This window comes from Petromyzon marinus, chromosome 26, assembly GCF_048934315.1.
Source record: "Petromyzon marinus isolate PM22_M1 ecotype Great Lakes invasive population chromosome 26, UKy_Petmar_22M1.pri1.0, whole genome shotgun sequence".
NCBI classification, from domain to species: Eukaryota; Metazoa; Chordata; class Hyperoartia; order Petromyzontiformes; family Petromyzontidae; genus Petromyzon; species Petromyzon marinus.
The window spans coordinates 7,826,510-7,845,677 of record NC_133692.1 but is presented as its reverse complement, the minus strand read 5'-3'; the positions used below and the strand labels follow the sequence as shown (position 1 = coordinate 7,845,677).

At 47.7% G+C, this 19,168-nt stretch overlaps 1 protein-coding gene across 3 annotated transcripts in view; it reads left to right on the top strand.

The window, feature by feature from the left end:
- LOC116946231 (complement C1q tumor necrosis factor-related protein 1-like) overlaps positions 1-12,501 on the top strand; it is a 55,957-nt gene extending 43,456 nt beyond the window's left edge. For all 3 annotated transcript variants that reach the window (XM_076069906.1, XM_076069905.1, XM_032961237.2), the window contains one exon: positions 2-12,501. In XM_076069906.1, coding sequence (XP_075926021.1) covers positions 2-549 — 548 coding nt within the window. In that variant the 3' untranslated portion in view covers positions 550-12,501. The remainder of the gene's footprint in view (position 1) is intronic.
- Positions 12,502-19,168: the final 6,667 nt, after the last annotated feature.

Below are 19,168 nucleotides of genomic sequence, written 5' to 3'. Positions count from 1 at the left end.
GGCGACCGGGGCTCCCGCGGGGACCACGGCCCGCCGGGATACCTGGGCAAGGATGGCGCGATGGGCATGCGCGGGCCCTCGGGCCCCAGAGGCCCGCACGGTTCACCCGGCTCGCCCGGCGCCGACTGCAAGGTCTTCACGTCGGCCTTCTCGGTGGCCCGGCGCACGGCCCTGCACTCGGGCGACTATTTCTCGGTGCTGTCCTTCGACATGGAGTTCGCCAACCCGGACGGCCACTTCAACATGTTCACCAGCAAGTTCTTCTGCGTCGTGCCGGGCCTCTACTTCGTGAGCTTCAACGTGCACACGTGGAACTCGAAGGAGACCTACGTGCACCTGATGCTCAACGAGCGGCCGCAGGTGGTGCTCTACGCGCAGCAGAGCGACCGCAGCATCATGCAGAGCCAGAGCATCACGCTGGAGCTCGCCGAGGGCGACGAGCTCTGGCTGCGACTCTTCAAGCGCGAGCGTGAAAACGCCGTCTACAGCGACAGCACAGACACCTACGTCACCTTCAACGGATACCTGGTGCACCCCATAGTGGAGTGAGCTGGCTGGAGGGCGCGCGAGCGGGCGGACGAGCGAGCGAGTGAGGGAGGCAGGGAGTTGTGCGAGTTCGGTGAGATGAGGTGTTTGGGTGAGCAAGCGGGCAAGTTTAAGGGAGCGAGTGAGAGAGGATCGGGTGAGGGAAGCGAATGTGAGCAAGCGAGCGAGTGCGATGGTTGAGATGTTTGAGAGAATGAGTGAGGGGGTCGAGGGAGGGAGCGAGTGACAGTGCCGGACACTTTCGTCACCATCAACGGACACCTGGGTTGCACACGGACGGAGTGAGGGAGTGAGCGAGTGAGTCGGTGAGTGAGAGGAGCGAGATGATTGGGCGAGCCACGCCAGTGAGGAGGGAGTGCTCGGCCCAGCTGCACCGATGAGCCAGATCGTGCAGAAATTCGTGGAATTCCCGAAACTGTTGGGATGCGAGGTTGGCCGGGAGCAGATGGCACATCACCTATGCTGCCATCTCACTCGCGGCTCAAGCGGGAAGATGCAACTCGGATTACGAGTGACTGTGCGATCGTCAATGCTAAACATATGGCGTGTTTGTGAAGCCATCTGTGCAAACCCTGATGTGTCGTCCTCTCGTGCGCGCGTGTGTGTGTGTGTGGCGTTTCGCCGGTTACTCTGGTATACCAGCACAGCGTAGCAAACCACTCAATTCAGTTCCTGAAGAAGCTCGCAGCATGTGGATGCGGAACGTTGGACACCCGCTGAACAACACGCGGTGCAACTCGAAATCACATCGGAGAGCTGTATGTTACAACCACGAACACCCACGCATCCTAGTCACCCAGGGATGTCGGAATTGTCACTCACAGAGGTGGGCCATGAACGGGCGTGTAACATTTCCTTTTGGGCAAAGCCATAGGCCAACGGCGGCATAATTCTTGCATATGATGTCAGAGGGTCTTTAAAGTGCAGTTCGCAACAGGCAGCAGACATGTCAACTCCTTGAATCAATTACCCGATGGCAGAGGAAACTGAACCGCTCACTCACTCCGAGTGGTGTGCATAGCGATCTATAAGCTATCCTGCGAAGATTTACGAAAACCCCATCCTGTGCTGTGCTTTTCTTTCACGTGGCATTATCGTGTTATATTAACTGTCCTTCATATTGAAAAAAACGCGTGCGATTGGGCGCGCGTGAGGACGGGGAGCAGCAGCGTGGTGGAGTCGCACGCTGCGCTCTGAACCCAGCGACCCGACGTTGATTCCCGGCCACGGTAAACACCGGAGTGGCAGGTGAAATCTGACCCCGGTGTACCTGGGGTGTGGTGTCAAAACATCAGCACTGGAGAAATAAATGCGTTCGGGCGTGGTGCTGGACACATCGCCCTGACATGCGCTTTGCCTGCGGCCTTAATAGGTGCTCACTTACAGCACTTGCCCCAACAAGCTATATTAAAGGTTATCTGGGAAATATTTGTCTTCGGTGTTTTTGCTATGGCGTGTGCATCCCAATGACTGGCCCCCCAACTGGACATCTGTGAAAAAGAGCATCATAGCTCGTCATATTTCTCCAGGATAAATAAAGATTCTGATTCTGCATCCCAGAGAGCATGTCACATTACGAATACGATTTCAGTGTCGGCGTGCCCAACGAATTATTTCCTCCTCGTCATCTGACAATTTGTTTTATGAATTCCACAATTGATGAATTTTGTCAAAATGACGGGGAGGTGCAGTGGTGCAGCGATGTTTAATAAAGACACTCAGCGCAAAATGCCACTGAAACTGGGTGGTCCTGTCGACGTTTGTAAGAGAAGCGTGTCGGCAGAATGTCAATGGCACACGGAGAAAGCGTGAGTCACAGCATCCAGCAAATATCACCGCGGTGTTCATTTGTTTCGTCTTGAGACTCGACACGCGAGCGCGGTATATGAGGACATTAGTCAGTTGATGCATATATCCAGAATATGTGGCGTACACACCCAGCGATTGATGCAGCAACACCCACAGAGCCAGCCTAAGGTACCTTTTATGATTTTTCTGCGCCAATTTAGCAATTATATTTCTAAAAACGAATTACTACCCAGAAACACCTCACTGAGTCTAAAGACTCTTTGCCAGTGGGAGGCGATGTTTCTGCTGACCCAATTGAGCCATTTGCAGGTAACCTATAAGCATTGGGATGTTGGCAGTCACCAGGTAAGCTGTAGGAAGAAACTCAAGCCAAATAGGGATAGAACGAACAAACGCCACACATAAAGGCACCCGAGTCGGGAATCGAACCCAGGTTCTTCTTGCTGCGAGGCACGAGTGTTACCACTGCACTGGCCCTGCCACCAAATTGCCCGAGGCTCACTCAGCGTTAGAATTCTGAGGGTTCAATATTAATGTGAAACAATCGGCCAGCTTCGTGCGTGGGTAACCAGCTTAGCAAGACTATTGGATTCAGACCAGGAAAGAGGGTTTCTTCAATCTCCATATGAAATTAATATTAAACTCGCCAGCTATGTAAGCCTCGATTTACCGTCTTAATATGTTCCAGTCGCATTGATTAAAGCAACAACAACCTCGGACTGGGCTTTTTTTCAGTCAATCCTCATCAGCACGGTGTGCGGCCTTCTTGTGGATGAACAGGTTCTATCGAGTATGTAACTAATAAAATCGTTGCTGGAATTTGGTAACAACTGAAGCATTCAGAATGAACTTTTGTTATTTTTTAATCTTTCGGTAAAGTCACGTAGATGGGTTCAAAGAAAATAACAAGACCCAAGAATATGAATTCCTGCAGTCACAAAAGCTTTAAGTAAAGATTTAACTTTTGTTATTAACGTGAAGTGACGGTGACCTCCCGCGTGCGCCACGACAGCGTAAATTATTGTGGACCACGAGACCGGCAACGCCAAGAGACCGTTTCCCTGAGCGGATGGAAGGCGAAAACATTCTCAGACACGGCAATTCATTTTCAGGACAAATTAAAAGGTGGCGAAATTAACCAATGGCGCGTGACCAATTGCACGATTAACTGCCGAGCTGATGACGCTTGCTTTGCGGCTAATTTAATTGGAAAATTAGACTCGCCTGGGAATGCCATTTTGCGAACGCAATGATGGGAGCTGTGCAAACCGGTGACGGTGCAAGCCCAATGGGGGGAAGGGGGGAGCTCTATGCATAACTAATTGTTACCTCCCGCCCCCACTCATGTATGAAACCTGAGTAAGATGACAGGAAGTGATATAGATGTCGTGATACAAGAGAAACGTGTTCAAAATGGAGATGCAGCGGGAGAAGAGAGATGCAGGCAAGGCATTGAGGTGTTGGAGATGAATTTACTTTTACTGGGTTAATCGGCTTTTTATGTTTTAAGAGCATTTGAAATTTAAGTTACTATTCAATGCAACCCCGGTTTTTATTCGGGGCCCCTTGAGTCGCTAGGGGACCCCTGAGCTTTTGCTTGCTTTGCTGCCTCCTGGCGCTGCCACTGAAGCAAATACTGATTCCTGCCCTTTGAGGACATTGGTTCATTATTCAACCGGGGATAACCCTGGGGGAGCTCGTTTCTGCAGTATTGCTTTTCGACATATTGTGGTTAAAGGTGCAGCCCTGGAATGGCTTGCTTATGCCATTGCCGGCAGAAGGGTGTGCACTGGAGGGAGCTCTCGAGAAGGCACCTCTAGAGGGTAATCTTCTCCTACACTACTGGCCAGACTTAATTTGGCAGCGGTGGGAGTAGCCCAGATGTCACCTGGCCAAACGTGACCTGCCGATCGACTAATTATGGCGCATCCATTTATACTGCTGGGTCCAGGGGCCGGCAACCTGCGGCTCCTCACGGACTGTTTCGTGACATCTCGTATTCGCGTGCAGTGCAGGCTCTTAAAATATTGAGTTGTCTTGTCGTTTCGTTTGCTGATCGCTGTGCTGGGTGGACAGAGGGCGACGGGGGCGGGGGGAGGGGTGCGTTTACAAATCTTGCACCGCTGTTTGCTTCTACCTGCCGCGCCAGGAGATCGGATCGGACCGGTGACCCTCCCCCCCCCCTAGGATCGCGAATCCAGCGGTGTGCGGACCGTTACGCCGCACGGCAGCATCCCACTGTGTGATTTGACAGCTCGATTCACGCTCACTTGGAGTGCTCGTGCATGGCAATTTCGTTTCGTTTTCCCTCGCTGCCGTTCTGTTTGCGCTAGCGCATCCCCTTTGCGGTCCGTGACGGCGTGCGCGTGAGATCGCCGCCTCGTTAGAATGCGATGGGTTTTTATAATATAATATATCTTTTGTTTCGTTGCCACATGTGGATATTAAAACGTGAGCATGGCCCGGGCGTGTGAAAACGTGAACCCCGTACGACGCGTTGGGATGGTTGCAATTACGGCGGGAACGGCTTGATGGGTAATCTGCGCGCGCGTGTGAGGATTTTTATTGTTTGCCGGCGGTAATGGCCTAGACGCATCAGAAATCAACGAGGTGCGTAGGCGCGTAATGTGCAGGCGACGGTTAGGCAAAACGGAAGAGCGGTTCTTAATAATTGGCAGCGAAAGTTTCCATTGCGTGTCGCGGGTCCCCAATTAATGTAAACGGATTACCAGAAAAAGAGGGCTTCTCGAATGCTTTGTTGAAATTGGAAGACAAATAATACGCGTACTTGCAAATTGTAACCGACTCGTCATTTCGCTGAAGCTGAGGCAGTTCACAGCCTGGTGAGTACTTTGCATGGGAAACTGCCAGGGAAGCCTCCACGTTTTGCAACGCTTGCATTGGCAGGTGGCCTGAAAGTGGCAGTGTAGCAATGGATTCAAGTGCGGAGCGATGAGTACTACCCCCTCGTATGCATGGTGTGTTTCCTCCAGGTGCTCTGGTTTCCATTATGGAAACAATTCTAAACGTGCCAATGTAGCAGGACCCTCTTGGAAAAAAAGAATCGTGAGTTTCACGCATTCTTGTTTGTGGGGCGCCACGGTGGCGAGGAGATGATATCTCCCTCGCCTGCTACGCAGGTATGGGTGGGTTCAGTCCCGACCCCTGGTGACAGTCTCAGAAGTGAAATTTAGCATGTTAAAGAAGCGATGCAAATGAACGGTTACAATGATGCACAAATCAACAGGGCATTGAATGCCAAAACTAAATCAAATAACACGAGCATTGAAACTGCCCGAGTAATTAAAACGATCAAAATTCCGTACATTGCAGGAGTAACTGATAAACTAGTCAGATGTTTGGAAAAACAAAACATCTGAGTTAGATTTGGCACGGTACATAAAATACAGAAATTAATATCTGGTACTAAAGATGTATTACCGAAGCTATCAACAGGTGTGTACAGGATTAACTGCACTTGTGGCAAATGCTATGTTGGGCAAACAGGACGAATGATCAGCACGAGACTAAAAGAACACCAAAGGAATATTGAATACTCCCAAATACAACTGTAAGCAGTAGCAGAACACGCATGTCAACAAGGACACGCAATTGAATTTGATAATGTTGAAGTTTTATGAAAAACTAGCTAATACTGGCCAAGACTAATTAGAGAATATATGGAAATTTAAAGAAATAAAAAATCATTTTAACCGTTCGGATAGCTACCGATTTAGTGCTGCGTGGAAGCGAATCATCAAATAATACATTGTTTAAATGCATGCCTATACAGGCCACCATACTTCAATAGGGATTACCGTTGGTACGGCTATTTTAATAAACACAATGGACAGGAAGGACGAGACCAATGGGCTCACATAATGCGCATGGATAACGTACGTTTATTCAAGGGCGCAGAAGTTTGGTCACCACATCTACGCCTCTATATAAGTCGCCTGAGGAAGCTAGTTGTAATAACTGGCAAAACGTCGTACTCAGATTGTAAATGTTGTGGCTTGGCTTTCCAACACACCGACGTGCTGTACTAGTAGCGAATTGGCACGTTCTCTTTATGTAACAACCCTTACTAGTTGGCTGTGTCGGGTGGTGGCGGGTTTAACGACACATTCGTATATTTACACTATCTAACCCCCCCAAAAAACCTGTTATGAATGTTATTGGTCGCGAAAGCCTACTGCGTTAAAATGGCAAGAAGAGGTGACGTCACACGGAGTCTCACCCCGTGTGTTTACTGCCAAAGGTGCTGTCATGCGGTATCTGATTATCGGATGATGCCGCAGGTGTTCGCACGAATACATTTAAATGGGTACTTCATCTAAATCATCCAAAAATCATCGCAAAATTATTATAAAACCCAAAAAAACCTAAATATGTTGAGCACGTTTGTCCATGAGAGCATCGGAGTCTCAAGAATATTTTTCAAGTGGCTTATTACATCAAGTTATTTTGCAGTTGGGGTCTGATTTTCCTGTGTGTAATCCCAATCAGGTAATTTGCAAATGATTTTTCAGCATTGGGAATGTTCGACAATACCATTTATATTGTACAGGTTTTTTTTGCAATGGAAGGAAAGCCAATATAACCCAGAGGGAACCCATGCAGAACATAAAAACATTCAGACTCCACACAGAAAGGCGCCCGAGTTGGGAATCGAACCCAGGTAGGTTCTATCTGTGAGGCACGTGCGTTATCACTGCGCCACCCTGACACCCAACTCCTACCCAACTTCCACCAGGCCGCCACCCTTAAATCCAACATTTTAAAATCTGCTTCTCATTTAGTTAACTACACACACGCACATTACGCGGATACTGTTAAAGCTTATAATAACCTCGATATCTACGTATACCGTTGCAAATTTTGCCTTCCCAAACTAAAGAAGGAGCACTGAACATTAAGCAAATAGTACAAAAAACTATTTCAGCAATTTTAAGAAGCTCATTATCTTATCTGAATTCCAGCGAGATTTTTCTTTTTCATAGCCTGGAATTTAATTGAATCGCCATCGCATGGTTTGGTGGTGTTTCAGCGCTGGTGGGCGCCTCTTTGCAGTCTGTGCGAGAAACGTTGGCATAGATGTCCGTCTTTCAGCGAAAGGTTATAAAAGCTCTTAAAGCCATCGCCCGGTTTCAGTGCAACACATCACGTAATGCCACCTGGCCATTACGTGGCTTCTTCACCTTAATGCCTTTCCATAATTTCGAATTATATATGTATATATCTGTGTGTGTATATATTTTTTTTTACGTAAGCTGGAAAGAAATAGCATGGGGGGGAAAAACACGCGCCAAGTTTGGCAGACGAAATTGTCAGCTTATTTGTATGTTCGTAATGTTTTGGAATATAAATGTAATTTATTGAGTGCGGTTTGTAAGGTGCTATTTTCCCCATTTCTATTCCCAATGTGCAATTGGCGCCGTGCCACGAGACGCGAGACAGAACCCACTGGGAAATCTCGCAGACAAGTGTAGCCTGTGTGTGTGGTTTTTTTTCTCTGACAATTTTCACGGAAATTTTGATTTTCAGAATTACCCAGCAAGTGGGCCTTTTTAGCCTTTACACAAGAGGGGGCGCATCCCCCCCCCCCCCCCCACAATCTGCCACGAGATTTGCGTTTTGTCACTTGGAGGTGAAACCGATATATCGTTCTCACAGCTGGAAATGAGCCAATTTTCATTGGTTTCCAGGCTGACGCCATGGACTCGATGGACTTGTAGAATTTATTTTGTATCCCAGGTGATCGGCATTCTAATTGTAGGCCAAGCCGCCACATTTAAAAATCTTAAATATAACCCTCTGACTTTAATGTGGGTATGACTGCATGTATGACTTTGTCAAACGCTTTCTCACAAAGGGAGCGATTTAGGAGTGGTATTGCGACATCATTTGATTATTACGCATGTTGTACCCAAGATCGTCTCAATTAGTCTCAAGATAATTTTTTTTGCAGGAAGGGCCCTGCCAAGTAATTTGCAGGTAATTTTTTTCAGCATTGATAATTCGGCCCTTGGACTGAATCTGGCCAGGTGGCTCCGCGTTAAAGCGTGCGGCCCACAATCGGGGTCGCAAGTTGGGGGGTTCACTCAGCCAAACACCTCCCCCCCCCCCCACCTCCATAGTTTTTGTCCTGTGGATAGACCGGACCCCATCGGGGAAATGTGTAATTTCTGCTCCTGGCTCAGGGCTGTAGACAGGAGATGACCTCTGCCTCCATGCTCATTTGAGCAGGAAATCGCTTTTGCTCTTTTTTTGTGACTTGGAGTTACGGTGAGTTCCCTGCAGGTCCATGCCAACAGGGGGCAATGTTATTCCTTAAATGCCCTGAGTGGCGATGTCCCGACAATAATGCGATTTGGCTGCAAAAGAAAAGCCACGAGGAATGAAAATCGATGACCTCAAAACTCGCTGCTATCGTTTTAGCCCCCTTGGTCATTTTAAAACGGACGCTAAATGCCCCGAGGGACCTCTCCATCCACCTCCATACGCTGCAAGCTCGTGGTATTTTGGCCCTGTTTCCGCCAGCTTGCGATTGTTGACATTTTCCTCTGTAGCAATTTAATCAAATATCTATTATAGTAAAAGGTGTTACAACTATATATACATGTATACGACATTCGACTGATTAAAAGATGTTCCAGAAAGTTGGACGCACGCAGACCTATGCCTGGTGTCAATAAAGTGATACAGCTATGGTCACGCACCCACACAAAGACAAAGATCCCCCGTATTGCCTTAACAGACTGTTGCAGCAAGTGCTGTTAGTGAGCACCTCTGAAGGCCGGCACGGCACAAGGGGATGGGTGGCCAGCAGCACGCCTGCACAGGCACACACACTCATGCAGGATTATCAGACGCACCCCTTTTGCTTTAAAATATATGAAAACAATTTGCATCTCATAATCCGGAGAATAGTTACACAGTGGTTAAAATCGCCAATATATGTAACGGTAGGTCATGGCAGTATTTATTAGAACGCCAAACATGTAAACATCGGTACTTTTCAGAATGGTTCCTTCGCAACTATTTCTGATAGATTAATATCTGGATTTATACCGGGACTTGTAACATCACCCTTTGACTGCCGCGCATATTTGCAATATTACGGCGTTACATCGTTGGACTGAAGCTGGTGGCACGTATCTCGAAGTGTCCTTTTTTCTCGAATGTAGAAAAGAGAAGAATTTAACGATGCAGAATGATGGCAGATGAACACAATGGTACGAGCTCTGTGGGTCAACGTTCACGTCTCTAAGTCTAACTCAATGGATGAGCCTCTCCCATTGGTTATGCATCACAGGATCGTGAGTGGTGGCAGCAGCTTGTGCAGGCATTCATCCAGCAGTGCATTGATCATGGATGATGATCATAGATATATCAAATAACATTCCAATAAGGCCTATGTGTGCAGGATTGTAATTCAGATATTGGGAAGGAATTCCCATTGGTATGCACTGAGCTATGAAAATCCGAGGCGTTTGGGATATTCTTAGTGGCCAGTTGGGTTCAGGGAGTTTATCCCCTGTCAGAGACACTGAGCCGGCACCGCTGAAAGCCTGGGTTCGAGTCAGGGTTTCAGCCACGCTTGATGAAACTGGTTTCTCAAGCCTAGTGAGCTGACGGTCTTCGCTTGGTCACCGATGACTGCACAACAATACAAATAACCTCTTATGTACTTTTGATTTAAAGCTTTCGTGACTGCAGGGATTAATATTCTTGGTTCTTTCGGTAAAGTCACGTAGAAGGGAAACAATAAAATAATAAAAATACAAAACAATAAAATTCTCACGACGCTTCGACTGCAACACAAGCAATCATCATCAGGTGTGAAAACCACAGCAATAAATTTTGAAAAAAGTGGCAGTTTTGTTAACGTTAGCACCACGGAGAGCGATTTGGCAGTTTATTCAGATGGACGAGTCCATCTATGTTCGGAAAAAAGGAGGGGGGAGACGAAAATAATGGATGCGGTCTGAAAGCCACCGTAAGCGTGAACAATCAATTAAGACCCAAAATGGTTTATCAAATCCTTCCAATGATTGCTAGGCCATAATCCATCTTCTCGGTTGAAATTGTCTCTGTGTTTGTATATGTGGATAGCCTCATGAACGAATCTTTCATGGTAGCCAGATGGCTTGCAAAGAACCTCTGTCTTGGAGAAGTCAATGTCATGTGAGCCTACTAAATTATAGCAGCGATCTACCACGGCCGAGGTGTTGGTCCTACCGTGTTTAAGGTCTGCTTTGTGTTCACGAATGCGGTCCGAGACATGTCGTTTGGTTTCTCCAATGTAACTACTACCACAGAGGCAACTTAGTTTGTAGACGCCAGGGTACTGTATGTCCGGAATCACATCTTTTACAGACGGAACCAGATCACGGATTTTATGTAATGTGTTGAATCGGACCTGGATCTTGTGTTTATTCAAGATTTTGGAGATCTTTTAAAAAAATTTTTTTTTATTATTTTATTGTTTCCCTTCTACGTGACTCTTATGTACTTGTCTTTTTTTTAATAACGTGGTTTATATGATTGAATGGGGCATTATCAATGTAGGTATTATTGCGATGCGGCAGAAACAGAGACGTGCTGCTTGGCTACTTGGCGGGTACAGGATACAGTGGTCAAGAGTTAAATAAAAAAAAATAAAGCTCCAGATGGAACAGGGTGGGAGTTTGAGACGAAGATTTTTTTTTTATATTTTATTGTTTCCCTTCTACGCGACTTTACCGAAAGAACCAAGAAAATAAAGACACTGCTGTTGGGCAGATGACTAGAGAAGCCACGTGACAAACACTTTGAAGGGCCATATGGAAGCTGTGCCTGTATTGAAGTGACTTAATTTCTTCAGATCTGATTTTTGTGTTTAGTTTGTTGTCCTTCCCCCCGCATGTCCGATTAGCACCGTTGGCTACGGTATGGTGCGAAAGAAGTTCAACATACATATTTCAGATGTAGGTCTGCGACGTTACCTTCTGGGACTGTTCTCTGACACAAGGTGGTGCGCTGCTCGCTTTGGGAGCTCTCAGTGGATGTTGTCTACAAGCCGTGACAGCAGGGTGGCAAGAGCGCAATCGGAAAGCGATTGGTGGGAAAAAAAATTGCATTAAACGTCAGCAAACCGGTTTAGTTGAGACAAACCGAGCACATTGACATTATACCAGACACAATGCATTACAATTGAATGTTGCTGGTAAGATGTGTAATTATAGTTCATTTTGCGTAGCTTTGTTCCAAAATAATCTTCACCAAATTTGCTTAATGTGAGTGTATTAATATTATTAATAACAATTCATAATAATATTAGTATTAATGTATATTAACAATAATATTAATAACATTTAATACTCATAATTTTAACAACAATAATCAATTCTATTGCTCGTTATTTACCCTGCAGCGTTGATGAATCTTAGGACTTTTTAATTTAGGGGTGCCACGTTGGGATGTTTGGCCAGCTTCGTTCATGAGTTTGAGATGGATCTTGAGAACCCGGGGAAAACTCACCAAGCATAGCAGGGAGGTGACACACAGCACAGCCATCTGCTGGCTGCACCTCGCAGCTCTGCAACTATAACACCTGGTAAGCACTTTTGGTGACTCACACATGTGTAGTGACAGAGAATTGGTCACTTAGCAGCATAGCGCTGGCTGGTGACAGGGAAGGGGATCTGCATCTTACAGCAGCCCTGACTGACATCAGGGCACGTGATAGACCAGAGAGGGATCTAGGGGAAAGGTTACGGAAGGGACAAATCGAGAACCCGCGGGTAGGTTCCAGAAGGGGGGCGTGGCCGGGGGCGGAGCGAGGCCACGCCCCCCAGTATAAGAGGGGCCCCGGGAGGGGGGGACCTCGGGGCTGTCGTTTGGAGTGGGATCCCCGTCGCGCGGCTGTTGAAGATCGTCGCCTTCGTCGCCGTCATCTTCACCTGATATTGCGCTGCTAGAGGGTAGTTGGCTGTCTCGCTTCAGCGCCGTCAGTGTCAGACGACTAGCGTTGTGTGTAGGCGAGCAACTTATGTAGAGTTGTGTATAAACGAGAGAGAGAGAGAGAGAAGAGTGTGTAACAGCGTAGAGTGTGTATTGTGCAAAAGGTGCTCGGTTTAATAAAATAACTGCCTCCAAGAACTTATGTCTACAAGTCAGTCACTACACAAGTATGAACCAGGCATTGCTTCCGAGATGCGACGAGATGGTGGTGCATCAAAGTTGGTTTTATCACAGCACGTGAAGCACATTTGAAACACACAAAGGTGATTGTCAATTGTTCTTGCAACACTTCGAAACCATTCTTCGTTTCTACTGTGGTTAAATATTGACTTGGCTTTCACCATTAGCCCTGTTGGTGGCTATTATTTACTTTGGCCGGGTGGTATTTCCTGCCCACGTAGTTTAAATGAACTCGGCTTTGTTAACGGGCCGCTAATGGGTGTCCACGTGCCAACGCGATTACGAACGAGAGTCACCACGAGAGCACCGTGACCAGCACCCGCTTCCAACCTGCATCGCAGAAGGAACGGCGGCAGTTCACAAACGACCCTACCCAGGCTGTCTGTAGTGGAGGGCGGTTCCGGGCCCGGGGCGAATCGCGCCGTGTGCCCCCCCCCCCTCTTCCTCCCCCGCCGACGCCTTTAAACTCACGCCAACGCCGGCCTTCACGCACACTCCGGTGGTCATTCTCACGGCGGCGGCGGCGGCTGCGGCAGGCGTTGGGATAACCGTCGAACAAAGACGACCACTGCATCGCGCACCTTCGGGTGTGCTGCTTCTGCGGCCGTCCGGAACGCTCTTCCGATATGAGGAAGCCACTGGAGCTGTGCACTTTTATGTCATCCGGATTTGAAACTCCATTTCTGTATAACTGCTTTTTTTGTGTTTAGTTCATTGCCCTTCCCTCCGATTAACAAGGTTGGCTATGTAGGGTGCGAAAAAAGTTCAACATACATGCATACATCCTCACTCATCGAATACCCAGGGTTGTTCAGCATTGATGTCCAACGTTTTGCTTCACATGCTGGCGGCTTCTTTAGGAACTGAACTGAGTTCACTCTCTCCCTTGATTATATAGCGTGCTGTATTCCCCATTACTGATAGGCGTGGTGAAGTATACTCTAACAGCCCCTCCTGGCGACATGGCACGTGAGCAGGCGTTCATCCAGTTGTAGTTTGACAAACGGCAGTAATTGATTGATGTTGTTATTGTGCATGGGTAATAGTTTAGAAGCGTACAGCCCTTAGTCACTTTACTCCTGAAAGAAGGCAATCCTCAAGCCGTGTCGGTCGTAGTGGCCGATTAACCATACTTCACCATGTCGGTCAATGGAGGTTGTTGCAAGGCAGGGATCGGATGTTTGCCACTGATGTTAACCGTGCCCTGAACATCAAACCAAGGTCACCAGTTTCATAGCACAGTTTTCCAACCGCTGTCCCACCACTCCATCCTTAGCACGTAACAAAAATTAAGCGATTGTAATCGTCCACGATGGCACCTACGTAGACAAAATGAACCCCCCCTCCCCCCCTCCAAATATCTGCCACTCTATGTAACAAACAAAAAAACAAGCACGTTTCATGCATCCCATCAGCCACACGACCTTCTGGAACTACAACCTTCTGGCAGCATTGGTTCAACAGAAACAAACTCGGGGCCATTTTTTGGCCATTCAGCGTCTCGTTAGTCGCCATGATTGCTTGTTGAAGCAATGATCGTGAACTTTACCAGGCGTTTATAGTTAAGGACCCTGTTCTGTTAGATATGGGTCCCATTTCGACGCGAAACTATGAAACACATTACTTGGTATGCGGGTGCAACAGCATGTATATTTGGACGTCTCATGCTCTGCCCTTTAGTTCTGTATAACCTTTAAAACAGAGTGGGCAAAGAGTCCAATGCCTATGAGACTACAGAATATCTGTATTTACAGTAATACTATTACACCAGGTTTATTGATTCTGTCCGGTTGCAAATACGTAAGAACGTTTAAAATATATATTGTAATTTATGTCCTGGAAGGCTCTTCATAATATTTTTCTCTCCCTCTCCTCTCACTTTAGTTTTATATTTTGGGGGATTTCTGAGCCAGAGTCAAAACGTTTCAGAGCTACAACTGCAGCCTCCCCTCAAAGCCGTTGGCGCTGAGCGCCGTGGGCCAAATGGACTGGGGATCGAGTTGAGAACTTTTTCTCTCGGAATCACAACTACAGCTCCGAGCACATCACCGCATCAGCCGCGCGCATCGCCACTCGTCAAGGCGCATAAACCATCACGTGAGCTCCGGTCATCATCATCATCGCAGCAGCAGGGGCTTTTGGCTCGCCATCAAACAAAGACGGCGTTTTTAGATGCGCTTTTGCAGCCGTCTGGGACGCTCTTCCTTCCAATATTAGTAAGCCGCTGGCGCTGTGCACTTTTTTAACCATCTAGATTGAAACCCCATTTTTTTAGAAGTGCTTTTTGTGTTTAGTTTGTTGTTGTTCTTCCCTTGCACCAATTAGCACTGTCGGATACGTACGGTGCGAAAGAAGTTCAACACACATCGAATCAGTCACATCGGCCCACGCTGAGTGATTTTGGTATGATATATATTTTACTTTATATTTTTTTGTTTGTAAATAGAGAACCCAGAATACAAAGCGGATTTTAAAAAGAGGTGGAAAAAGCAGCAGGTAACGCGTAACAAGCTCGACTTCATACACCCTGAACATTAGCGGTCAAACGAGGACGTCTGGACCAGCTGCCCTACCGCAGTAACGGTCAGGAGCAGTGTATTCAAGGGGGAGGAATAATGTAACCAAACAGAACCATGAATAAAAGAACATAAACGCGATGTCCAACTTTGTCACTCTTGGTTTCTGCAAGGTGAGTTTTTTTATCTATCGTGACTGCCGGGATTCATATTTTTTGGTTCTTTCGGTAAAGTCACGTAGAAAGGAAACAATAAAATACAGCAAAAAACATTTCTTGCTGTGTTTTTAACCCATGAGCCAGCCCCATAAGGTGGCATTTGGATGAAGGCCTCCTCAATCCGCCTCCATCCCTCATGATCCTGTGATGTAATACTCCACCGAGCGCCTACTCACGATCTAATTTCACTGCTTCCTATAAATTGGCGGACATCGTCTGAGACATCGTCTGTTCCTTGGCTGGCCCCTCCGTCGTTATCCTTGACAATCAGTTAGCATTCCTTCTAGCCCCGTGTCCTGCCCAAGCCCCTTACTTTCCTAAACAATCTGAACGATGTCTCTAAACGAGTGTTCTTCATTGCATGGCTCACAGGCCGCTGACGGAACCTGAGTGGCCTCCTGTGCGGCGTCTCGCGTTCGGCCCCCCGACTATACACAAAGAGTGAAAACACCCCCATCAGCGTGCTGCTGTCAACCCCAAATGGTTTCAAATGTGTGGAGGCTCGCACACTGATGTCTTATCGGCGAAAGTGGTCTCCCTCTGAAATTTCGTGAAGAACACTGGTCAAAACTGCGTGTGTGGTGTCTCATGATATACGGGCAGTGCACACGCAATGCAGTGGCGTCGAGTGTCGTACAAAGGCATGGCGAGTGGAGAGATCTTATGGTCGCGATCGTGCCTTTTGCTGTCGAGCGGTCATCTCGTGTGTACGTGCGCTGTTTATTATTCCTCTTCATTGTTTCCAGTCAGGACGCGTCTTTTCCGTCCACCGGGTTTCTCGTCGTTCACAGAACGAGTGACAATTGATTTTGCCTCTGCCACTGGCTGCCTGCGGGGAGTATTATACCCAACGCACACACGAAGGTGTATCTGCAGATTTCCTCCTCGACCACCGCTGACTGATGAGATGGTCTCACTTGCAGCTGCGGAGTTCAGATAAGACTCCACCCAATTACTCCTCGGTATTATACCCTCCCCCCTCCCCCACTACAGCCCCCTCCCCCACTTCTCCCCCCATATCAAAGCACCTTGAAGTTAATCCCCCTCCCCGCCAGCCCCACCCCCCGCCCCGGAAAGAAAAATTAAAGACAAATTCCTGCTGAATAACATTTCCATGCTAATTGGAACACCGGGATGGGTTCTAAAATAACGAGCCGCGTGAAAAAAAGAAGCGGCGGGACTTCCCCTCCCCTCTGCGTCCGCCCGGCGATAAGAAGACATATCTTTAGGGGCTGCGAGATATAAAAAAAAGAGAAAATAAGTGGTCGCTATAAATGCAAGGCTAAACTACCCATGAGCTGTGTCAACAGGGGCTTTTTAGCGCACAGGCCTGCGGATGACCAGGATATTAAGCGTTGTTGTAATGTCTCGCTATCGTAAAAGCATTTGAACTTTGTATGCCAGAGCACGCGTTGCACAAAGCAATAGCGTCACGTGACGAAACACGTGCCCCAAACGCCGGCTCCTTCCACTCCTACACGCAACCTCCCACTGCCATCACCACCACCACCCAGCCACGCATCAACAACACAACCACCACCCATCCGACAACACCACTACCACCACCAAAACCCACCCACCCGCCAACACCACCACCCACCAACAACACCACCACCACCACAACCACCACCATCCGCCTGCCAACACCACCCACCCATCAACAACACCATCAATGCCGCGGCTGTGTTTTTTTTAATTAAAAGAACATTAACGTAGATTCAGTGTTTCTGGCACGCCTTGTACTCCGTCCAGCAAGGTGATGCTGTGGCAGGTTGATCAACTCACACGGGAGACGAAACGTTTGTGCTCGCTCAAGCGTGTTCGGGTTATACCACGGGCATGATGTCCGACGTTTTGCGCCACATGCCAGTGCAGCTTAATTTGAAAATCTTACCAGCTTGCCCTCTCCCTCGATTATATAAAAGCACATTTTAGCACAACTCAGTTATTTGTCTCCACATACACTGTATATATAAACACATACATATATATTAACATATTTTAGTCCCTATTCTATGGGTCTTTCGGTAAAGTCACGTAGATAGGTTCAAATAAAATTTGTTGTTTTTTGTTATTTTCTTTGAACCTATCTACGTGACTTTACCGAAAGACCCAAAGAATATGAATTCCTGTAGTCACGAAAGCTTTAAGTCAATATTTTAGTCCATCGGCCTTTTGGCTTTCCATATCAATATTTTAAAGCAGTATTTATCTCAGCAAGCAAATGAAGAGACCGAAAAGGCCAAAACCGGTCCTGAATGTGTTTTGCTCGACCAATTGTTGCTTGATTTTTTTTCTGTCTAGGAAGCATCCAACAAAGGGGCTGATAATAATCCATTCATGAATGCAGATACATCAAAAACGGAGTTTTGCTTAGGCTCTACTTTATTTTACCCATGATGTCCTCGATTACATAGTGAATGATGCAGTGTTGCTATACAATCTGCGGCCACAACAATGCGGCTATTAGAGTGTTGGGGCCGGAAACCCCTACATTGTTTCTTGACGCAATGTCTGTTTTAATCGTGCATTGCTGCTCTTGAAATATTGAGTTTTGCAGCGAATTTGAAAAAATAAAATAAGCGACTCTTTGGTTGCTGACCCCTGCTACAGTGAGTCGAGACACGACCATCCTGTGCAGCTGACCACCCTGATTGGACCCCCCATGGAGAATATTTAAGAGCAACCTACCGATGATGCTAGGCCGAGCTCGCCACTACACTGCCACTGACCAAAGCGAAGGGCCCCGTAGAATGAATGCAGACGTGCCGCGCGATTGGCAGCAGCACTGCTCCCGTTGTAAGAGATGCGAGGACGGCGCCACAGGCGTCGCGTGTTGCCTCTACGGTGATGGGTCCTGCGATTACCACCACGGATTGTTTACCGTGCCAAGTGCGAACGCACAGGGCTTCGTCAATCCACTGTATGGGTCATGGGGGTTGTTTGACCATCCATCGAAGGGGGGGGGGGGGGTTACCCAGGACTGGTTCAGATATCGCTCACCACTTGTGTTAGACGTGGCCCCGAATCAAACTCAGGTGGCCGAGTTCATGGTGTAAGTCGCGAAGCAGTGCGCAACACTTCGACGGGATGTATTAACTCGCACTGTATACTATGAAAAAAGAAGAAAAATCACGCCTACGCATGGTTTCCGCAATGCTTTCCAACATGATTTCCCACCTCCCGAGTAGTTAATTAGCGATCGTGAAACGTGACCTCCCGAGCTAATCAATGCCGCGCAAAACATTTTAACGAATGTTGCCTGGTTTTCCTCTCGGCTATTTAGTCCCCCCTCCCCCCCCCCCCCCCCCCAAAAAAAAAGCAAAAACAACCTCTACCCTAAAACTGAATTCCTATTGAGGTCATCTTTACGGGAGTTATCGGTGACCCCGTGTTACGCACAAGACAGACGGCCGGACGGGACGGAGCTGACCCACATTAACGCTTGCAACCTTAGTTGGCAAGCGGTGACAAGACTCAGTGAGCGCCTCGCTGCTGCGAACAGCGGCCACGTGGAGCTACCACCACGGCAGAAAGTAATTCGGAGCGGCTGAGAAGAGGAGAAAAGACAGGAGATTAAAAAAAAAACTATTCGTTCAGACGAATCTCTCCCGGCAGAAATAAATACGATTAGATAAGGAAAGATGATGTGAACCCTATAGTGGGCGCCTGCGGTGAGGGGAATAACAAAGTGCATGTCGGCGGTTAGCTAACCCCCCTAACCCCCCTCCCCTCCAGCCTCCTCTTCCACCCCCCCAAACCCCGCTCTCTCCTCTAACCTCCTCTTCCCCTCCTCCTCCACAAACTCACAACCTCCCCCTAAACTCCCCCGCCTCCCCCCTAATCTCCCCCCACCCACCCACCTGTCCATGCCAACTCATCGCACATCGA